General features: G+C 40.4%; 1 protein-coding gene across 5 annotated transcripts; it reads left to right on the forward strand.

Moving 5' to 3' along the window:
• Window positions 1-633: 633 nt before the first annotated feature.
• Window positions 634-23843, forward strand: FNDC7 (fibronectin type III domain containing 7). Of its 5 annotated transcripts, XM_033915435.1 has the most exons (11): window positions 781-818; window positions 1439-1510; window positions 1915-2001; window positions 3661-3679; window positions 6708-6962; window positions 7163-7420; window positions 11683-11937; window positions 13878-14132; window positions 20088-20348; window positions 23158-23187; window positions 23596-23841. In XM_033915435.1, exons 5-11 carry the CDS (start codon window positions 6761-6763, stop codon window positions 23613-23615), a joined length of 1281 nt encoding a protein of 426 aa, XP_033771326.1. In that variant the 5' UTR covers window positions 781-818; window positions 1439-1510; window positions 1915-2001; window positions 3661-3679; window positions 6708-6760; the 3' UTR covers window positions 23616-23841. The 5 variants fall into 5 exon arrangements, with proteins under 5 accessions (XP_033771323.1, XP_033771324.1, XP_033771326.1 ...); XM_033915432.1 differs by lacking the exon at window positions 1915-2001 and having other exon boundaries at window positions 634-818; window positions 23596-23843; XM_033915433.1 differs by lacking the exons at window positions 1439-1510; window positions 1915-2001 and having other exon boundaries at window positions 634-818; window positions 23596-23843.
• Window positions 23844-24263: the final 420 nt, after the last annotated feature.

Genomic DNA, 24263 nt, shown 5'->3' on the forward strand with positions numbered 1-24263 from the left:
GCTCAATATGTATATTTTGAAGGAAAGGCAGGAAAGGGAAGATATGATAGAGACGTTTAAATACCTACATGGCGTAAATATGCATGAGTTGAGTCTCTCATTTGAAAGGAAACTCTGGAATGAGAGAGCATAGGATGAAGTTAAGAGGTGATAGGTTCAGGAGTAATCTAAGGAAATACTTTCTTATAGAAAGGGTGGCAGATGCGTGGAACAGTCTCCCAGAAGAGGTGGTGGAGACAGAGACTGTGTCTCAATTCAAGAAAGCGTGGGATAGGCATCTGGGATCTCTTAGAGAGAGGAAGAGATAATGGTTACTGCGGACAGGCAGACTTCATGGGCCATTTGTCCTTTATCTGCCATCATGTTTCTATGTTTCTATATTGATATTACGTAATACATATTGTGACCAGTCAGGTAGACTCTCTGCCCAGGTCCCAGTTAGAACAAGAAAAATTGAAGCAATAAATGAAACCCGGAGTGGAATTGGGAAGGGACAGACAGTGGTTAAATGTAATAACGACCTTAACCACCGGGGGAGCCCAAGGGGTCCTTGGAACTCAGCCAGGGCAGACAAAGCAGGGTGTCGCCCTAATGTACTTAAGCCCAGGAAGGAGAGCAGAGAGGGAAGCAAGATAGGGAGAAGATTTAATCCTTTCCTCCCTAGGGTGCCCTCGCAGCCAAGCAGGAGCAACGACCCAGTTCCTATGGAGGTGCTGGAGGAGGGGTCTGCTGAACAGCCTATGTTTTCCGGTGAGCTACCCATGGAATTGGGAGAAACCTTGGCAGAATGTGCTCCTGAAGTTATTGAGGACATGCAGGTGAACTTTGTTGCTCTCCACAAACAGTGAGTGTGATTTGGGAGTGTTGAACTGTTGGAGAAACATTTTCTTCTGTTTTTTTTTGTGTGCAAGCTGAGGAGTGATTTCTTTGAGGGAGAGGTTTTGCTGATATCTTGGGCGGGCATAGTGAGAGTCAAGTGAAAGACTTTTATATGCAAAACCTATCACTCCCCGGTTTCCTGGCAGTGTAGGAAACTTGCCAGAGGCTTGTAGGAACTGTACAATTTTTGTTCTGAGAAGAAAAGTACCTGGAACTGTTTTGTGGTTTTTTTTTCTGAATTTTGATACTGTCTGCATTTGTAGCAGTCAGGGTTTTGACCCAGTGGGGTTGCAAACCAGAGACACAGCTGAGGTGTCCTTATCATTGAATATAAGTCAAGGACTTGTTGCTTTGCTACTGTTTTTTTTTTGCTGACTTGTTTAAGTTTATTATTTTCGTTTTAGTCCTGCTGGACAAAGCTATTCTGACCAGCTTAGCAGCTTTATTGAAAAGACTATCTACCTGGAGACAAACCGAATAAAAATAAGATTATTTGTTTGCACAGTAATGGTAGTGATTTTGTTTTGATTTTTCTCTTTCTGGCCATTGTATTGGGAAGAGTGTGAATCCGATCCTGCAGGGCGGCTCTGATCCGGGCCACACGTCAAGGTGCTATCTTGTGGCAGTCACTGTGAGTGTTAAGGAATCCTATCTTGTGCTACAGTGGACCACAATATTCATTAAAATGCTAATATAGGTTTTGCACAATCACATTCATATTGAGATCTTACATTTGGTCTGCTCACTCTCGCTATATCACGATCATTGTATTTATTTTTTATTTATTATTCACTCATGTTCATATGTTCACATACTTTCATAGGACCCCAGAAAAAGGTCTTTTATGACTGAAAAACAGACCATCATAAGTCCATACCACAAAACATCCACTATGTATTACATGGATTTAATAATTGATCTGCATCACTTTTAATTATGAAGACTTTTCAATAAATTGTTATATCAAGACCACTTACTCCACTGTTTTTGTTTCAGCAAATCAGATTACCCATCCTTTTTTTTCCTGCATTGCAGAAAACATATTGAGACTTGACAACCAATTTTCCAAAACAATCAGCTCAGCTAGAGACAGCCATCTTTTTCAGTACTCTTAAGCTCAGGGTGAGTTCCCAGGAACCCTCATTTCTCAAGGCATTTGCAAAGTAGGTTTCTCTCATTCGCAGCTTTATGCAGAGAAGCCCTGCCTTCAGCCCTTCTAATCTATTCTGCGGCAGTAAATGATTTTTCTTACAATTTCTTAATGTGACCAATGCTTTTGCCACTGAGTTCTTTCTAATGGGTATGAGAACTCTGTGGAACAGCCACCATACCTTGGACAACAGATAACTTAGGGCTCCTTTTACAAAGGTGCGCTAGCGTTTTTAGCGCACGCTACCTGAAAAACTACCGCCCGCTCATGAGGAGGCGGTAGCAGCTAGCGCAAGGGGCATTTTAGCGCGTGCTATTCCATACGTTAAGGCCCTAACGCACCTTTGTAAAAGGAGCCCTTAATGTGATCTTTCAGTGTTGTCCACCATTCTTCAGATTTTAGGCTTTTGTTTTTTTTTCCTGCAGCATAGTAAAAGGACCCCATAATTTCATGTAATTCTGATCAGTATGCTACAGCTAAGACTTTTCATACTCTCCCATTCTTAAATTCGCTCTTTCCTGGATGTTGAGGAAATGGCATTCTTTCACAAGTAGTTTGCTCATAGGCTATCTCAAATTGATCAGTGTTGTTTATAGTCTGAGAGCATTTTAAATTTTGCAAAAGTAATATTAATAATTCATGTTAAAACTTAAAATAATAAAAGGCTTTTGGTTCCATGTCCTTATCTTTCCTTTGAGTGTGGCTTCTGTGGCAGCCTTGTAATAAAGCACCTGTTCCATCTGCAGCTGTGCCTAGGCAAGATCTTTGAATAGGCTGCTAAAGCAGGTGAAGGAGGAGCTTGGTCCAGGTATTTATTTTCAAGAAAGAACTGCATTAGCAAACTACTAGTGCCCACTGGGAAAGCCCTTACACCGCCAATAATTAACTAGCTGCTCTCACTGTCTGACTGATCCTATGTCAAGTGTGGAATGAAAATTCTGTCTGATAAGATGAGAGCTGGAAGCATTCAGGCTCTGATATTAACTGTATTTATCCTTCTTTCACTTAAAAGGGTGAGTGCAATCTATTTTTTTCCTTCAAGTTATGTAAATACTTTGCTTGTTAGAGAGAGAATTAATGTAAGGTCTTGTTTACTTTCTGTTACAAATCTGGGTTTTCACTGATGTCTCTGTTACCTGTATGCTGCCTGGGTAGAAAACAGCCCTTACCTCACAGTTCTGAATGCAAGATCCTTTGTAATCTATCCCCGAAGCAAATGAACTAGAAATACAAACCAATCTCACATTAAACCCCACTAATAAGAGCCATGCTAATGAAGAACAGCATTAATCAAATGAATAAGAAAAAATTTGTGGAATACAAAGATGTGTAGGTCACAGTAATAATAATAATAATATGCCTTTCTTTTGCAAAATCTCTCATCTCCTTAGATTGTTCTCTGGAGGATTCAGCACATTGCTTCTGTCCCTCAGACGGCAAAAACATATTCAGCTTTGTTCATCCAGATAATGGGAATGGCGTTTGTTGCAGTGCAAAATTTACTGCATACCTCTGAGTTTTGCCAAAATGGTTATTGGAATCAGCTTAATTTTTTTTTTTTTTCTAGCAGAACCGAAGGGATCTACCTACGTATTCAGTGTATTAATTTGTGTCATATTTTCCTTTTTTAGGTTGCTTTTGCTGATACAGGTAAGACCACCCTCATTACTTTTTCTCTGGGCAAAGTTTGTTTTCTTGTTGATATCAGCTAAGTCAAGGGCTCCTTTTACGAAGCCACGTTAGTGACTTTATCGCACGCACATTTTTAGTGCGCGTAACCCCCGTGCTAGCCGAAAAATTACCGCCTGCTCAAGAGGAGGCGGTAGCGGCTAGCGCAGCCGGTAAATTAGGGCGCGCTATTACGCACGTTAAACCACTAACACAGCTTCGTAAAAGAAGCCCCAAGTCTCTTTGCTTTCTTTTTTTGGGGTTTTTTTTTTTTTTTAATTTCAATAACAGCATGGCCAGTGCAAGGATATTCGTGCCCTAGGCAAGACTTTAGCATAGCTCCTCCTCCAATTATCTTTTAGGTCTTTTGCCTCCTTCTTACCCAACAATCATGATCACCCCAACACCTCCCCTCCTAGAGTAATCTGGGTAAATGGGCTACCGATATTTGAAAACTGTCCATATTCCTTGCTGGTATAATGTAATGTTATCCAAACACTCTCCGGGAACTCATATGAAAAATAAATTCATAACTTACGGTACTTTCCAAATACTTTTGATTTTAAGTGTCTTTAAGATACCCAACTACTCTTCTTCAATCTGTAAAAACAGTATTTACAAGAGTGCCATCAACATTTTCATGTCTTAAAATTCTCCAACCTACATCTTAAGAAAATACTCAAGCACAGAGGTAGACAATGTTTGGCTTGGGCCTTTTTTACAGTAATAGACTAGAGACTAAACTAAACCCCCTCAAGGGGAAGAGCAGGCCAGGGCTTAACCTCCACCAGAGTACTCGCACGAGCCCTAATCCCCAGAGTACTCCCAAGGGCAAGAGGAGGAAAAGAGCCCTAAACCCCACACCCACAAAAACAGGGACAGGAACAACCGAGAACTTAAACCCCAGTTTAAGGTGAGTTACAATCAGTTATATCCCTGTCCCTAGAGGGCTCACAATCGAAGGACCCCTTTTATCAAACTGCGGTAATGTTTTAGGGCTCACAATCGAAGGACCCCTTTTATCAAACTGCGGTAATGTTTTAGCGCAGGCCGGTCAGGTAAATTCTCCGACGCTCATTCAAGTCCTAGGTATGTCGGAGCATTTACCTGACTGGCCCGCGCTAAAACGCTCTTCCACAGCTTGATAAAAGGGAGCCTAAGTTTGGACCTGAGATAGTAAAGGTTAAGGGACTTGTCCAAGGTGCCACAGTGGGATTTGAACCTTGGCTTTGCTAGTTCTCACCTGCTCGGCAAATATCAGTCACAAAAGAAAAACAGAGATCTCACTTTTAAAACGAATTCCTTCTCTCACACCAAGCAGCATCATGGGGTAAAGACCTAGAACAATTACTTTCGCCCTCTACTTATGAGGAATTTAGGAAACGTCTAAAAACACACCTGTTCCTAAAACATCTTGACAACTGATCCACTTATCTCTTTCCCCTCAATAGCGACTTTTCTCCTCAACAATGAATTTCCTGTCTTATTACTTCTCTTTCTTCTTCCCCTCTTGAAGTCAGTCAATTTGTACCTTTGCTTAATCTTTTGTAAACCGCATAGAACTTCACGGTATTGCGGTATATAAGCTGTTATTATTATTATTATTTATAAATACGAGTTTATTGTTAGTGTAGCAGGCAGATTCGTTCTCCTGGCAGTCAGCAGTGCATTTTCAGCTGCCAATGCTGACACCCCTCCGCCCTCTTGAGCATGCTCAGTTCACTTGGAGCCCCAATACATGCATGCATGAGGGAATGGGATGCCAGTTGAACTAAGCATACACCGGGGTGGGAAGGGGGAGAGTGCTTGTGTCAGCAGATGGAAACACACCGCTGACTTCTGAGAGGATGGGATGAGTCTGCATGGGACTTCAGAAAAGACTGATCAGCTGGCAGGGCCTGGGAATCACCGCCAGCCATAATAGTTACTTTTACTGTTTTGGCAGAGCAGGGTGGGGCAGCAGAGCAGAGATGTGTGGCCAAGTCCACCCAGTCCACCCCCAGGCCCACCCAAAACCTGAGATCCATCTACACTTCTACTAACTGCTCCTGCACCCAATAAAAAGATCTTGGTGTCATTGTAGACAATATACTGAAACCTTCTGCCCAATGTGTGGTGGCGGCCAAAAAAGCAAATAAGATGCTAGGAATTATTAGAAAAGGGATGGTAAACAAGACTAAGAATGTTATAATTCCTCTGTTTCACTCCATGGTATGACCTCACCTTGAGAATTGTATTCAATTCTGGTCATCTTATCTCAAAAAATATATATAGTGGAACCAGAAAAGGTTGAAAGAAGAGCAACCAAGATGATACAAGGGATGGAACTTCTCTCGTATGAGGAAAGAATAAAGAGGTTAGGATTGTAAAGCAAGGAAAAGGGATAACCAAGGGGCGAAATGACTGAAATCTACAAAATCCTGGGTAGTGTAGAATGGGTACAAGTGGATCAATTTTTTACTGCAACAAAAATTACAAAGACTTGGGGACACTCAATAAAGTTACAGGGAAATACTTTTAAAACCAAAAGGTGGAAATATTTTTTCACTCAGGAAATAGTAAAAGCTCTGGAACACATTGCCAGAGGATGTGGTAAGAGCAGTTAATGTAACTGGTTTTTAAAAAGGTTTGGACAAGTTCCTGGAGGAAAAGTCCATAGTCTATTATTGAGACAGACATAGGGAAAGCCACTGCTTGCCCTGGATCAGTAGCATGGAATGTTGCTACTATATGGATTTTTACCAGGTACTGTTGACCTGAATTGGCCATCGTGAAGATGGACTACTGGGCTAGATGGACCACTGGTCTGACCTAATAAGGCTATTCTTATGTACAGTTTTGTAACTTATCATTTTCTTTTCAATTAATTATTCTTGTAAGTTTTAGGTTATACATTGGTTAATTTCAAATGTTTGCTCTACTTGACATCAGAATATTTTGCATGGCGCAATGTTTTTAATCTATGGTGATCAGAGTTTTGATGTTCTATTTTTTTTTTTTTTGTTCCCAGTTCCTTGTGCACCTGGAGGAATAACAATTACAGAGGACACTCCTGGTAATCCAATGGTGTCCTGGTCCAACATGCAGCTGAGCGAGTACTATGTGGTATTTATAAAAAGAGATGATGGCCTAGAAGTGTATTGCAACACATCACAGATACAATGCCATTTCCAGACTGAATGTGGGTTCATCTATTTCATTAGTGTCTTTGCATATAATAATGCAGGACAGAGCCCTCTGGGTGATGTATTCAATTATACTACTGGTAAGTGATAACTGATACTCTCATGAAAAGTAATGCTTGGATGTTTATTAGATTTTTCTATCTATGTATATGTGTTTGTAACTCCCACAATTCTACTGTTTTTAACTTTTTAACATTGGATGAAGGTGTATGCTTGAGCAAACACCTTCATGATTAGGGAGAATACTATTAATATTGTTTTAATTGGGTTATTTTTCTAGCACCTTGTTGCCCCAGTGACTTTGGCCCAGCCTTTATCTCCAGTGACACTCTTGAGATTGTCTGGTCTCCTGTCCGTGGTGCTGAAATGTACGAAACCAAAGTAGACAATGGGACCCATGTGAATCTCTGTAACGACACAGATACTATTTGTGCTCTTTCCGCACTGCAGTGTAACACTTACTATAATGTCACTGTTTACTCATTCAGTGAGATCAGGGGCAGTAATACATCATGCACATCTAAATCTGTCATAACAGGTATGTCTTTCTTTCACTTTTGTGCCAATAAGATGAATCTCTATGTGCACCTTCAAAATACTGTATTCTGCCGTGTGCAAATCTCCATAATAGATTAAAGTATAGAACTTATGAGATGTATAATTGAAATGAAAATACGTCTAAAAACCCTCGTAAATCAGCACTTGGATGACCTATAACACAGGTCATCCAAGTGCCGATATCGAAACGGGTTGTAAACATATCTAAAACCAGCATAGGCCTTTTGACTGCCACTGTGCTCCCAGAGTGAAATGGGGCATTTTTCAAGGAGTGGTTAGGGTGGGAGGTAGGTGGGATGTGGGTTGAACAAACTTAAGTCGTCCTGCAGCGATAATCAAAAGTTTGACAAGACTTCCTAGACGGAACTTATTCGTTGTGACTTAGGTGATCTAAAAACAGGTCTAAGTGTCCAGACGGTATCCAAAGTGACCAGTTAACCACTACAGACACAAAGTACAGACCTTCCCCAGTGATCACTGACCCCCCCACTCCCCACACTGACATAAAAATTGGAATAAAAACATACATCCCTGCCTCCTGGCATAGGAAAGCGTAGCAGAGCTGCACAAAGGTGGCTTAAGTAGTCTGGGGTGAGCTAGTGAATCATAGAGAGGAGGACCCAGGCCCATAAGGCACTCTAACCACTACATTCATAGTGGAACATGTGCATCCACCAAAACCCTACAGTACTGCCATATAGGTGGCACCTGCAGCCATATTGGGATGGTAGACAGGTGGATATAGTAGGTTTGGGGGATGTTTTGGGGCTCACCATGGCCTATAAGGGAGTTCTGGTGAGATGTTTATCTGGCACCCTTTTTGTGAAGTTTACAGCAGTGCCCTGTAAGGTGCCCCACTACTCTGTTGCCATGTCTGGGTGGCCAGTCCATCACTTTGCTGACCCCTCCTATGTCCAAAATGTCTTTTTCTAGAAGTTTTGGACTTGGACGATTTTTTGGATGAGAATGCATTAGACGACTTGGCAGCCTGGACAATCAAATGGCTGGACGTATAATTAGACGATTCTCAAAAAAAAAAAAATTGGGGGACGTATTTTTCGAGAATGGACTTTGGACGCTGCCGACTTTGGGCGACTAGCGCTCTAAGCCCAAAATGGATTTAGATGGATTTTTTTATGCCATTCCACGTCTCATGAAATGCCTGCAAAGACTGTTTAATTAGATGTTCCAAACACAAGCCAATGGGCTAGATTCATTGTTTTTGAACAGATGTGCATCCTCCACAAAAGGAAAAATGTATCATTTCTATGCAAATGTTTAACGGGAGTATAGAAATACTTTCATGCCCAAAGCAAGCGTGTAAAAAACTGAAGGGTCTTTTAACTGAGCTGTGCTAAGCACTACCACATGGTTACCGCAAGTTAAAAAACTCTACCGCAGGGAGTGCTTAGGTATCCTATGGTAGTTTGGGGATCAATGTACGCTGCCCATACGCTAAAAGATAGAGTTTATTTTTTAGTGCTAGAGCATATTTGGGGTGGAGAGTAGATATCAAATGCTAACCAATTAGCACATGAAATTTTAGGGCCAGATTCTGTAAATGGTGCCATTATTGGCGGCTGCCTACAAAATGGCCACCAATCACGAGTCAATCATGCATCGGTACCGTTTACAGAATCACGACTTTCATCAAAGGAAGGCACTGTAAATGTAGACCAGGGTTTTAAAGGCCTACATTTCTGGTGCCTACCTTTGACGAGAATCACATCTACGGAGGCGCCTTAAAGTGCCTAGAGTTGTTTCTGGCATTAACCATGCCTACTTTGATCTTAGGCACTGTAAGGTACCTCCGTAGATGCAATAAAGGTGTAATTTTTCTAGGTACATACATTTAAAAAAAAAAAATCATTTTAAAATTATTTTTAAATGGCTTTACCAGTTAAGGTCCTCTTTTATCATGCAGTGTTAGGTTTTTTTATGAAGGCCGCTGCAGTAAAAGCTCCAGCGTTCAAAGAATTTATTTGAACCTCTTCCTCAGTTAGGGCTCTGGTCTTTGACGGGGGGGCCACCGTGGGAGCGGACTGCTGAGCGCGATGGACCACTGGTCTGACCCAGCAGCAGCAATTCTTATGTTCCTTGTAACTCTTACTTTTTCTACACTCTCTCCACTTCTAGCCTCTTTTATTCATAGAAGACCTTCTCCTTCATCCTCCTCATGTTCATTCCTTTTTTATGTTTGCTTTTCCTGTAATTATTGTATTTCACCAAACTTACCTATTGTTTTTGTTTTAAGTCCTTAATTTGTCTTGTCGATATGGCCTTGTAAGTCTCCCCCTTGTTTTTAATATTATAAAACATTTAGAATTCATGATAGGCATTTCAACAAGTTTTATTAAAACTTGAAACTTTTTCTGCAGCAACCAGTGCTACAAAAAAACCTAATGCAACTTGATAAAAGGGGACCTAAGATAGACGCCTAACTTAAGATATCATTTATAGAATATGGGCCTTACTGCTTACAAAATAGGTGGCGGTAAGGATTCATGCTCTAATGGCTACGTGTTGATGGGGAAATTGGCACATGGCATTAATAGAAAAAATGAAAATGGGACCATTTTGACACAGCACAAAGTGCTGGAGATGGCACAGACAACTTTTATAGTAACAAAACCCAAAATGGATGGGAGATGAAGAACTATGAAAAAAAACAAAACTCCCAAACCCCAAGAAGTAGAACTGGATAAGGGGGAGAGACAAGTCAAAGAATGATGACACTGCTGTAATTAAGACAGCCCAATAATATGGTTTCAAGAGATTGGGAGAGCCCTCAGTCACACAGCCTCCCTCCCGGAGCTCCCAGAAGTGATGGTTGTCACTGGCTTGCACCCAGAAGGGTGTTAACTGTGACCCTTATCCAGGTCTACTTCTTGGGGTTTGGGAGTTTTGTTTTTTTCACAGATAACTTTTAAGCATGGCTTGGTAAAAGGGCCCCTATGTTTTAAATTATGCTAATTTATTTGCAAAAAATGTGTTACTGCGTGCTCATCTTTTCTTCCAAAACCATGGAAGCCTCTTATCAATAACTGCATTACTTCATTACTATATGCCATGTCATTCATGCATTTTACTACAGGTCTCAATGTTAGTGCATGCTAAAGTGGCAGTGCATGTTAATAACTCTATATGTTAGTTTTCATAGGTCTCCTTTTATCAAACTGCAGTAGAGTGGTTAAGTGTGGTCCGGCAAGGTAAATGCTCCAATGCTCATTCAATTCCTATGAGTGTTGGAGCATTTACCTCACCGGCTCATGCTAAAAAGCTCTATTGCAGCTTGATAAAAAGAGGCCATAGTTATTATAAATCTAAATTTTGGTTGTATTTTGGGTTTGGTTGTAATGGGGGTCTATTTTCAAAAGTTTTAGGCTCCAGATTTTGAGGGTCTTTTATTAAAGATCAGTTCATATTATCTTCTACAAGACCCATTTTATTTCTATGGACTCTGCTGCAGATAACATGCACTAATCTTTAGTAAAAGAGCCCTTTGAGATTTAAAAGCCTAAATTGGCCTCTTTGAAAATTTTAGTGCTTAAATTTATGCTCAAAATTTCACTAAACACATACATTTAAGAGCCTAAAATGGGGTGGCAACAGTGGTAGATTTATGGCAGAGGAAAAAAGTTAGGAGTGTAGCACTGATTTTCAACTTTAGACACCTAAATTAACCCCCTCCTTTACAAAGCTGCGCTAATGTTTTTAGCTCCAGCTGCAGTGGAAAGAACTCCAACGCTCATAGGAATTCTATGAGCATTGGAGTTCTTACCACCGGCGCTGAAAACACTAGCGTGGCTTTGTAAAGGAGGAGGTAAGCTATTAGTTCTAGGAAATTAATATCAGGCTTAGGCCTCCTTTTATGAAACTACGCTAGCAGTTTCTAGAGCGGGGAGCCGCGCTGACTGGCCCACGCTGCACCTGACACTCATAGAGTTCCTATGAGCGTCGGGAGCAGCGCAAGACATTCAGCGCAGTTCTCGGCGCTAAAAACTGCTAGCGCAGTTTAATAGAAGAGGGGGTTAAATCTAGAACTTCAGCTTTTAAAATCCTGAATGTACGTGAATTTTCAGTCAAAAACGTAGGCAGTTAAGTCTGAGTGAAAATAGGTTACAAATTTAGGACACTAATTTTACCTGCCTAAATAAAGAAGCTCAGCTTTTTTTTTTAATTTTAATATCACCTCACTGTGTTGAATGCTGCTTCATAAGTTGTTGAACTTGACTCTTTCAGCTCCTTGCAGTCCTGAGATAACAAATCTAACCAGGATTGACAGTTCAACATATGATATACACTGGACATCTAACAATGACAGGGTGTTGTACAGTGCTCAAGCCAGAGGAGATGCTGGTTCATGGACCTGCAATGGCTCTGGGACTTTCTGTAGACTAAGTGGCCTTCCTTGTGGATCCTTTTTCTCAGTCAGTGTCACAGCAAGCACTGCATCAGGGCAGAGCTTACCCAGCTACAGCTTCCCTTTAGAGACAGGTATGCAAAGAGCAAACTACAGTACCACTACAACCTTTCTTTATTTTTTTTAGTTCAGAACATTTTTTATTTTTTTTCTCAGCAATAACCTCATCAGCACAAGAAACAAGATGTATGAACCTATACAACCATAAAAACAAAATTTACTACTACTGTATTACTATTTATTATTTTTATCATATTAACAAATGTATGCAGTGTTATACATTAAACACGCAAGAGACGGCTCTGCTCAAAAGAGCTTACAATCTAATAATGACAGGCATAAAATGACATAATTATGACTGGACAAAATGGTGAATAAATATATGCATTTCGTACAAGGAGAGACTGGAAGCCATGAATATGTATATTCTAGAGGAAAGAAGGGACAGGGGAGATATGATTCAGACGTTCAAATACTTGAAAGGTATTAACGTAAAACAAAATCTTTTACAGAGAAAGGAAAATGGTAAACCAGAGGACATAATTTGAGGTTGAGGGGTGGTAGACTCAAGAATAATTTAAGGAAATTCTTCTTTACGGAGAGGGTAGTTGATGCCTGGAATGCACTCCTGAGGGAGGTGGTGGAGAGGAAAACAGTGACAGAGTTCAAAAAAGCATATAATGAACATAGAGGCTCTCAAATCAGAAAATAATGGTATATATTGAAGGACTCGGTCTGTGTCCGTATATGGCCGTTTTGTTGAGGAAGGGCTGGGGAGGGCTTTGATGGCTAGGATGTTTTATATGGGCTGGAGTGAGCTTTGATGGAGACTTCAGTAGATGGAACCTAAGCACAGTACCGGGCAGAGCTTTGGGTTCTGGCCCAGAAAAAGCTACGAAGGAAAATTTAAATTAAATCAGTAATTTAAAGAGAGGGTAAGGTTGGGCAGACTGGATGGACTATTTGGGTCTTTATCTGCCATTATGTACTATGTTACTATGTAGGGAAGTACAAAGAGATGAAGAGGCAGAGAGGGTAAGGGACTACAGAAGGAATGACAAACAAATATTATGTTTTACAAGTCGGTGGGGTTAGGACTTAAATGCAGCTTCAAAAAATATAGCATAACCCTCACACAATTCCAGAGAAACATCAAGGAACACAATCCACTGCAATATTTATATGAATGATCATTTTTGTCCTATCATTATTATGTAGCTCTTTTCTCTCTTTTGTTTGTTATTTATGTTAGCCTTTACATGGTTTGAGCAGTAAATTGCATCATAATATACAATGTCATTGGGCAATTCCAGTCCGCAAGAGCCGGAGCCAGGTTAGGTTTTCAGGATATCCACAATGAATATGTATGAGATGGATTTGCTTGCACTGCCTCCTTGAGATGGACCGGAATTGCCTACCCCTGTACTAGGGGAATAATGATTCACATGGATGGTATATTTGATTATTTTGCATTGTAATCCAGCAGAAAATATATCATGTACAATATTTCACTATATATTGCCCCACATTACATCCATTTTGAATTTTAGGAGCCCTTATACTAAAGCTTAGCATTTAGCACACATTAATGTCCATAGTGCTTGCTAAGTTTTAATAAAAGGTCCTCTTAGTTCACTCTACTATAGTTGCTTTGACATTTTCATATTCTTTTTAGTGAATGTTTGCCTTTCTATTAAATTTTTTCATTAAATATTACAGTCAAGTAAAAGAAGGGAGCTCAGTGGGGGAGCACCAGTTCTGGCACTGGTGCGGATGTTACAGTTCCCAAAGCTTACAGGTTTCATTGAAATGCCATAATATTGATCCTTGTGTTACAGACATATTAATGAATGTAATCTATGGGTTGATCTGAAAGGAGGCTATTTTCATGTCCATGCACAAATGCCTCAGTCATGGGAAATCAAAGCAAATGGAAGAAAGTATGAAAAATATACAACACTTTTCGAGGTGTAGAATATGCTGGATTTATTAATTTTCCCTCTTTTTCTTGAAGCGCCTTGTTGTCCTGCTAACCTGCGAGTAGTACAAGTTACCCAGTCAATGACCAATGGCAGCTGGTCGATGGCAGCTGGTGCACAGACCTACACAATGATGCTGGAGTCACCCCGAGGAAAGGCCAAATGCCATACTCTTGAGACGCACTGCCTGCTAGGATGCATTACCTGTGGCACCACCTACTTAGTGTCTCTGGAAGCAATCAGTCAGACAGGCTTCGCCTCAATATGCATGTTCCAAGGCTACTCTTCCAGTAAGAAAAGGGAGAAAACCTGGTGGTTTATTTTGATCATGTATACTGTATATACTGCCCTGCAATTACAGAAGGAAGTAAACCTATTTTGATTTTATGCCAGACATCTTTTGAGCTTCCCCAGCTAAGAATGGGCAAAGGTGAGGGACTTATGAAGACATTTTTGAACCTATATTGTCTGGACCCTGATAGGTCTTCTGTGATGCCCATTACTTTGTGAGATGTTTCAGTAAGGGTGCAAGGGCTGATCCCGCCAGATATCGTTGATGGCCAACAGCTCTGAATCTCATATTGATGTCTTTTAAATATCTGGTTTTCTTCTTTCTGTTTTTGGTGATCTTCTAATTTCCTTTTTCTTGAAGAGAAAGTAAGTTGTTGATCTTCTTCTAATCTAATCCTTAGGTTTGTATCCCGCATCATCTCTACGTTCGTAGAGCTCGACGCGGTTTACAGTAGGAGAAATAGGAAGGAACTGTTTTGAGTTTCTAGATTGCAAACGGACACTGCGCTTTGACATCTTCTTAATTTTGCTGGGGGGGGGGGGGGTTCACAAGAAAGGTAGTGAACTTACTATCTTTTGCCTCTGAATATTTGAAATCCTGAGGGGATTAAGCAGATGTCCAATATGATGGAACATGCTTCCTAGATTACAGATAGGCACATAGTTTCGAGCATAAGTGAACTTGGCATAAATTCTTGAATTAACAAAATTACTATCTTACATCCATTTAAAAAACCCAAACAGAAAACCAAAGCATTTTACAAAAATTTTTCAGAGAACAGAAAGGTAAAAAAAGTTAAAATAACTTAAAACATGAGAGGAAAGAAGAAAAAGAAATGTAGTCTATAAAGTGATTCTATAAAGTCCACCTAAAGTTAGGCGCTGCTTTAGGCACTAATTCTATAAAACTTAGGCACCCATTATAAAATCATGCTTAGTGTCACCTAAGCATGCTTAGACATTGCTCAGCATTCTAACACTTAAGTGTCCCCAATTTTTGTGCTTTCTATGCCTAAAGGTAGGTGCTAATATCAGAGTCTAATGGCACCTGATTCACAAAGAGGCGTCTAACTTGAAAATATGCCCATGATCCATCCCTAACCACGACCACCTCTAGTGTAGGCACGTTAGGGTAGGTGCCTACTTTTTAAAGAATAAATTTTTTTTTAATGATTTTCTTTTGATTTTATAACAATGCAAAAAAAAAAAAAAAGAAACAACAGCATTGCACACTGACAAGCTAAACCATTACTAACAATCAAAAAAACTCAGCAGCCATAATTACAGCTCTATATGCAATGTAATACCCACCTCCCTCCCAAAGAAAAATAAATAAACAATAGATTCCATACAAACGTAAGGAAGTTCTTCTTCACCCAGAGAGTGGTGGAGAACTGGAACGCTCTTCCAGAGTCTGTCATAGGGGAAAACACCCTCCAGGGATTCAAGACAAAGTTAGACAAGTTCCTGCTGAACAAGGACGTATGCTGGTAGGGCTAGTCTCATTTAGGGTGCTGGTCTTTGACCAGAGGGCCGCGTGAGCGGACTGCTGGGCATGATGGACCACTGGTCTGACCCAGCAGCAGCAATTCTTATGTTCTTATGTTAATAATAATTCCCAGGGCTCCACTGGCAAAGAGAAAGAAAACACAGGAAAAACAATATGCAGGTCCATCCAGGTGTCAATATACAATCAAAAAGAAGCTGCATACCACATCAAATAAGGCTCCCAAGCTAAAGAAAGAGCAACAAGATTTCATGACTTAAGTGCAATCAATTTAGACATCAGACAGATATAATCTAGTTTATGCAATACATGCTCAAGGGGGAAGTAGATAAGACTTCTTCCACCACCTAGCACAGGGGAGGGCAACGAGGGCCACAATCCAGTCGGATTTTCAGGATTTCCCCAATGAATTTGCATGAGATCTATTTGCACGCACTCCCTCTGACAGGCCAGCCATCCCCGGAATGGCTGGCCTTAGGGCCTGATTGGCCTAGGCGGCTCAAACCCCGACCACAGGGATTGGCACCTGTCCATCCAACCAACGATTTTTAAGGTACGGGAGGGGGATTGGGGATGGGGGGGTCGAGGGGTTGGCGGGTCAGCGGGGGGGGGGGCGATCAGGGGTTCGGGGGGCGGTCATAGGGGTTGTGTTGAGGGCAGGAGGGCCTGGGATCCCTTCTGTCTGTATCTTAGTGGGAGTGGAGGGGGTTCGCTTGGGCAGGAGGGCTTGGGATCCCTCCTGCCCAATCGTGATCAGCGGATGGGGGTGCCACCAGGCAGGAGGGCTTGGGCTCCCTCCTGTCCAATCGTGATTGGTGGGTGGGGGTGCCACGGGGCTTGGGCTCCCTCTTGCCCCGATCGTGTCAGGGAAGGTGGGTGCCGCTGGGGCAAGAGGGCTTGGGCTCCCTCTTGCCCCGATCGTAGTCAGGGGTCGGGGTGCCGTGGGCCAGGAGGGCTTGGGTTCTCTCCTGCCCGGATCATTGTAGCGGGGGGGAATTCTGTAACCGGTGTTGTTTTTGACAGACACCGGTTAAAGAATCCAGCTCCTCCTTCGCCTAAAACCCCTTGTTTTGGGCGTTTGGGACTTAGGCTTTTTTTAGGTTGATTATATGGTGTAAGTTTAGATGTAGTGGTGGTCTCAGCGTTTAAACAGCTGAACGTAGAGGCAGGCCATTATAAAAAAACCTCCTTTTGGACGGTTTTTTTTTTTATAATGGACATTTTCCCTGCTTCTACTTTCAGCATTTAAGGCCTTAGGCCAAAAGGAGACTTAGACGTTTTTTTTATTATGCCCCTCTAATTTTTCTAGTTAGGTGCCTAACTTTCAGTTAAGTCCAATTGAAGCTGATTGAGAGGTGTTGAGTGCCAATATAAGCACTGATTAAGATATTGCTCAAATAGGTTCAGATATTGGCACCTAACTAGGTGGACTTTATAGAATCAGGGCCTAGATGTTCACTGATCTTCACTGGTATGTCATTCCAAACTGAGCTCGCAGGGACAGGGCAAGGACGGGGTCAAGCTCACAGGGAAGATGCAGGAACAGTGATAAATTTTTTCCTCGTGCCATTCTCCACTTAGGCCACAGTTACATAAATGGTCTGGATATTATGCTGTTAGTTCTGCCGTATACAATATTAGAAAGGACGCCTCAGCCCCACCACTCCACCGCAAAAAGAAGTTTAAATCGCGGGAAGCATAGTGTGGTGCTTCATCATTGGCTGTCTTTTCCGATTTTAGTGTTATTACTTTGTTTTTGTGTTTTTTTCAAATTTTCTACAAGTACTTCGTTATTCTGTTGCATTTGTTAATAGTAATCCAAAATTTGAATGATATTTATCTCAGCCAAAATTGGGGAGCCAGACCCAACATGTTTCGCACATAAATCGTGCTTTCTCAAGGGTCTCCCTGGAAAATATAGAAACGGAGCCGTAACATACAATTGTGAGCAGCCCCCTCCCTACACAAAAGTTGCAACATTAAAAACCAGTGTAATATGCTCCAGCTTACCGAGGTCGCCACCGTCATCCGACTCCAAAAGTTTAATGAGCAAAAGATGGCGCTGGCGTCCTCGGACCTCAATTTAAATACTACTTACCCCCATTTTAGTTCCCGCCCCCCTGCAGCTCATTGGCCAAACTCGAGAAACTATTCACATCAGAGAACTCCACTCAATCATGCTGTTTAACCCGCGGGGTTCCACTGTATCCATCTTAAAAATGTATCTTTGCTCCTCCTCATTAAGTTGTCTCAGATCTCTTCTTTTTGCGGTGGAGTGGTGGGGCTGAGGCGTCCTTTCTAATATTGTATACGGCAGAACTGACAGCATAATATCCAGACCATTTATGTAACTGTGGTTTCATTGATATTTGTAAGGCTGGATTAATACTAATACGACAAGTGGCCACTGTAGTAGATTCTCCACTTAGGAGCATAAATTTAAGAGTTAGTCCCCCTGATGGCAGACTATCACCAGTTGACTGCTAGTTACTCAACCCAAATATTACAAGAAGAAGCAACATCACAGAAGACGAGTCAGGGCTGGCTATAATTATAAAGTTTGTTGCCCTGGGAACCACCCCTTGCTAGAAACAAAATGTAAAAATAAAAGTTAGACTAGATTTTTTTATGTTTTTTTAAAGATCACTTCATTTACAAGGTCTTCAAGTTTCTACTGTCAGATAATCTTCGCTGGGTCTCAAGGGAAATCTTACAGGGCCCATTACCACCCTAAAAGGCAGAAACAATTTTTCTTGGTTTGGGAGTCATATTTAAATATGAGGGTGGTTTGAAAAGTTTGGGTTAAAAAAAAGCAAGTTAAATGACAGTCTCCTCTCATATACTTAGTCCAGCAAGTTTCCAGGTTTTTTTTTGTATATTATTTTTCCTACAATACAAAAAACTGGAAAATCTCTGGCCTAAGGGGCAGATTCTGAACAGGATGTTGGTCTCAGCAGCCACCTAAGTGGCAGCTAAGAACTGCACATCGGTGTGCTATACAGAATCACATCTGTCCTAACAGACACCTAACCACGCCTAACCTGCCTTTTAAAAAAAATATGAGTCCCGATTGGCTGGTTAGACAGCTGTAGGATGCCAAACGTTGCCTACAATTGGGATGCCGTTTATAGAATTTGCTCTTGATGAAGACTGTTATGCATATTATATCTATTTCTTTTTATTTTGTTTAGTTTTCATTTAAAATTTTCTTAGAATTCCATTGTTTAACTGTTTTTTTGGGGGGGGGTTTTCATTCCATTCTATTCATATGCCGTCCTCTACCTTTTCTTTTCTCCTCACTTCAAATGCTTATTTTCTTCCTATATTTCTATATTTGATTAATTCTTAAAATTATTTTCTATTTAATTAGTTTCTTTCTATTACTTTATTATTTTGGTATGTACGTTTTGTTTTTAACAGTATGATATTGAGAGTTTTATGTATTCTTGTTAGGACGCTTTATATCTCATTTCCGCTATCTTTATTTTCCTATCTACTACTTGATAATTTATTTGTCCTTGGTACTTTAGTTAGATTGTGAGCCTTCGGGACAGTAAGGGAATTTCAAAGTACCCATTCTTTATTCATTTATCTTATTTTATTGTATCCTTTATTGTATATTTAATGTATATTTCTCTGTAAACCGCTTAGAACTTAACGGATTTATCAGTATATAAGAAATAAATAACATAACATAACTATTGTTTAAGTTGAATTTTTACCAAACTTTTCAAACCACCCTCATATAATATTCCCCAAAGCTCATAGTCAAGTATTGAACAGGTTTTACGACACAGGTGCTCACAGGGAGGGGAAGGAACAGGGGAATTTGATAACCTAGTTATGTCTTTATGCAGGAAGGTTAGGGGCTATAAGAACACAAATCTCTGACCATTTTATTTTCTGTTATTGCTGCTGATTTGGAAGGGAGGGGGCTTTTCTATTCAATGTTTTATTTATTCATTCAATTTTCTATACCGTTCTCCCAGAGGAGCTCAGAACGGTTTACATGAATTTATTCAGGTACTCAAGCATTTTTCCCTGTCTGTCCCGGTGGGCTCACAATCTATCTAATGTACCTGGAGCAATGGGGGGATTAAGTGACTTGCCCAGGGTCATAAGGAGCAGTGTGGGTTTGAACCCACAACCTCAGGATGCTGAGGCTGTAGCTTTAACCACTGCACCACACTCTCCCCTATGTTTTGTTCTCTGCTACTATGTTTATAATGGGAGGAATATCTCATGGAAACTTTATATTTTATAATGTTGATCTATTGTTGCTGAATATAAACAGATTTTGAAATAAATAAGTCATTCCTGTAAGGAGCATTTGAATGCCTTTCATTAAGAGCTCCTCTGGAAAAATACCCTATAATTTTGCTTAAGAAGCACAATAATACAGTATTTGCATCTTTAACATATTTCTACCATTGCCTATCTTTGTAAGGTGCTTGCTGCCCATCTGGGGTAAGGTTGTACAGATTATCTAATAATGGTATACGAGTGAACTGGCGAATCTCAAGTGGGGCCAAGAACTACAGCGTAGATCTGTACAGTTCAAAAGGCAATTTCACCTGCACCGCCAGTGCTGACTTAAGCTTTTGTGATATCAGTGAGATACCCTGTGGGGACATTTACACTGTGGTGATGACTCCAACAGCCAAAGATGGCTCCAAGGTTATGTTCTGTTCCAAAAAGACATATTCAGGTAACAGTTACATTTATTTAATATCACATTTTTTATGATATTTGGTCACATCTAACCTTTTTCCACTTGGTTAAATTACCCCTTCCTTTACAAAGCTGTGCTAGCGTTTTTAGTGCTGGCCACCGTGATAACAGCTTCGAGCATAAAAGCATAAGAGAGTGGTAGAAATACTATGAGAGACCAAGCTGTTACCGCTGTGGCCGGCGCTAAAAACGCTAACGCAGCTTTGTAAAGGAGGGGGCATAGTTTGCTTTAATATGAAAAAATAAAAGGGACCTTTCACTAAAGTGCACTAGAATCTGGGCTTAATGCATTGTAATATGGGACTTTCTTACACGCTAAGCCCAGATTTTACATGGCAGTGATCTGGGGCTTTTTTTTTTCCAGGTCATTCTCTAACATTCCCATTAGTGCATGATAACTTCAAAAGGTTAACACAGGAGCATTTAGGCCCAGATTCTTTAAATGGCGCCATTATTGGCAGCTGCCTTTAAAGCAGCAACTGATCACGTGTCAATCACGCGACAGTGCTGTTTAGAGAATCACACTTCCGGCAAAGGTAGGCACCAGAAATATAGGCAAGGGTTTTCATGGCCTACATTTTCAGTGCCTACCTTTGACATGAACTACACCTCTGGAGGCGCCTAACGTCACTTCCAGTGTTAGCCACGCCTACAAAGGCATTAGGCGCTGGTAGGCGTCTCCGGAGGCACAATTCCAGTGCTGTTTTTTTTTAGACACTGGTAGGCACCTTATGTTAAGGTGCTGTCTAGAGAATATGGGCCTTAGTACTTCCTATTTAGGAGATGCTAAGTGCTCTTGCATTAACTGTGTTAACAAGCTATCATGCGTTGTTCATAAGGCATTAGGTAGTCAACACTTCCACACCTATTCTCCACCGATGCCACTACATCCTAAGAGGAAAGTTCTGAACAATTAATGCTCAGTTTAACTGACAAAAGCAGGGTAAATACTGTAAAACATTGTAATGCGTTTATGCGATAACCTGTTCTTGCATGCTAATTGTGCATTAAGGGCCTGATGCTATATAAAGTGCTTAAAAAATTAGTGCTGATTATAACAGCACTTAGCGTGATTTTCTAATAGTCTTGCATCATATATAGAATCACACTTAGTGGCCATATGTGCCATCATATTTAGGCACATCCATTTAAGCCAGGGATCTCAAAGTCCCTCCTTGAAGGCCGCAATCCAGTCGAGTTTTCAGGATTTCCCCAATGAATATGCATTGAAAGCAGTGCGTGCACACAGATCTCATGCATATTCATTGGGTAAATCTTGAAAATTCAACTGGATTGCGGCCCTCAAAGAGGGACTTTGAGACCCCTGATTTAGGCTGAGGAAAATCAGGCCTAAATATCTGTGCTTAAGTTGTGCATGGATCGGGTGTATTCTATAACAGTGCACATATCTTTTAGGAAAGACCAAGATCTGCCCAGGCTCCTCCCCTAGCCACTAGATTTGCACACAAAATTGATTTGTACCACTTTATAGGATGTGTCTACCAAGTTGTGCACATAACTCCTAAGTAGTTCCAATTAATATCCATTATGAAGTATTGTCAGTTAGTCTTGTTAAACAATTGTATGCCAAATTAGCTGAACACACCAATTTGCATACACAATTTATAATGCTATATGCAGAATTTAGGCCTAAGGGCTTAACACCCTTTATTAAAAGACCCCTGAAGTTAACTTAGGGGCCCTTTTACTAAAATGTGGTAACATCTGGACTTAGCACATTCTAATATGGGACTTTCCCAAACGCTAACCTCATTAGCACTTCCACGCACATTCTCCTCCTATGCCGTGCCACTACAGCTGTTTAGTGCCAGAAAACAATACCACAAAATGCTTTAATGCATTTCTGTATTAGTCTGTTCTTGTGTGCTGGCCATGCATTAGAACCTGGATTCTATAAATGGCGCCATGATCGGTAGCTACCCACAAAATCGGTGCTCACGTGTCAATCACGCAATGGCGCCATTTATAGAATCACAGCTATGTCACAGATAAGCACTGGAAATGTAGGCCAAGGTTTTCAAAGCCTACATTTCTAGCATCTATCTGTGACAAGAATCACGACTACGGAGGCGCCTATTGACACTACTGGTGTTATCCATACCTATTTTATCCTTAGGTGGCAGTAGGCGACTACAGAGGCTGTTCATAGAGGCACCATCTTTAATTTTTTAAATGACATTTTAATTGCTTTTAAACAATGCAATCAATTAAAGATAATTATAACTGGCGCCATAAGGGATTAGTGGAAAAATAGCTTGTTCAACTAATCATACCACATGTAACTTGATATAAACAAACTCTGACAAGCAGCTAATAAATGTGTTTGAGGTCTTGGTAAACACATTTATTAGCTGCTTGTCAGTTCGTTTATATCAAGTTACATGCCTAACTAGTGGCGACATTTATAGAATTTGTGCCAAGGACTTATAAGGACTCCAAAGTTAAATTAGCTTAAAGTTGCAGTACTGTACATTTATGTTATCAAAAATGGAAGCAATTTGCTCGTTTATGATGTCATGTGACCTTCAGTCATGTTTAAGTGACATGACTTACCATTCTTCTTCTTCGTAATTACACTGGTTCTTCCATGTGGCTTCTTTTTAGGTCACCTTTATAGTGATTGAATTTGCATAGGATTTCTTTTGCTGAATCAACACTATTTTTAATTTCAAAGTACTCTTTAATGTATTTGTGAAAGAATAAAAAAAAAATAAAAGATGTCATGTGATATCTAGTTTATTGGAGTATTTTGTATTTCTTTCCAGTCACCTGCTCTGGAAGTTCAGTTGGAATAGGTAAGGGCTTGCTCTTTGCTATTCACCTTTAGTTAAAAGTTATCATGCCTTTTACCCTTTATTTTGAAGTACATAGGTTTTAGAAACTATTTTTAAACTCCAGTAGGAGTGAATTCCATACTTGTATTGGTAGATAAATATTCTTTGTGCATGGTGGAGGGCTGTGCACAGTAGGCTCAAAGCGGTCACTAAATTGTATCTGATGTCCTTGGAAGAGCAGTGAGAAATGAAGTGTATAAATTCAGCTGTGCTGAAATGATAAACTATAGGTTTTTTTTAATTTTTTCCCACAATTCTGACACATAATGCTTTTGCTTATTAGAATGTGTATCCCTTATTCCATTCTGAATATAAACTCCTCTCCTTGTAGTCATCTATTTGATTAACCTCTTGTTTTTCCCCCCCCAGTGATTTATAGAAGAAAGTGAAGCACAGAATGACAGGATTTCCAACATGCAAACACTAGGCTGGATTATAAGAGAGTAAGGACGGTGTTTCTTGTGGTAATTTCCTCGTATTTATTTAGTTTACTGGTAACTGAAGCCTGCTTATTAAAGGTGACTTTGTGCTTAGTACAAAGCCCATCACCAAACTGCTGCCGTTTTCTTTTAACACTCTGCCCTATTACCTTATCGTAACTCCTTCAGCAGTTACTTCGATTACCCAAAACACACCTCTTACAGCTTGCAATCCAGTTTCTCTGGCCCTTCTTTCACAGGATTATGAATGGAGAACTCCAGTAAACAGAGAGACAGTGTTTCTTGGGAAAACAATGTTTATACAGCTCTAACATCACAAATACCCTCCTCCCTCCTTCTGCCACACAGATACTACATACTTTAACTTCTCTAGAAGCGACCAATGATCTTCCATTATAACCCTCCGTTTATAACTTTTTTGTAATCCGCCTTGAACCGCAAGGTAATGGCGGAATAGAAATCTCTAATGTAATGATTAACTACACTTTAAAAGAAAACATCAAAGTGGTGAATAAGTAAAAAATAAAATTAAAAACAAGAGGCAACAGAGAGCAACCATATTCTGCTTATTAAAAAAAGGACACACCAGATAACAGA

This window comes from Geotrypetes seraphini, chromosome 12, assembly GCF_902459505.1.
Source record: "Geotrypetes seraphini chromosome 12, aGeoSer1.1, whole genome shotgun sequence".
NCBI lineage: Eukaryota > Metazoa > Chordata > Amphibia > Gymnophiona > Dermophiidae > Geotrypetes > Geotrypetes seraphini.

Bases quoted from the DNA above. Each gene is read 5' to 3' on its own strand.
- FNDC7 (XM_033915432.1), top strand. From the start codon at position 705: ATGGAGGTGCTGGAGGAGGGGTCTGCTGAACAGCCTATGTTTTCCGGT. The intron at 6,963-7,162 runs GTAAGTGATAAC...TTATTTTTCTAG, and splicing joins TGTATTCAATTATACTACTG to CACCTTGTTGCCCCAGTGAC. The intron at 11,938-13,877 runs GTATGCAAAGAG...TTTTTCTTGAAG, and splicing joins CAGCTTCCCTTTAGAGACAG to CGCCTTGTTGTCCTGCTAAC.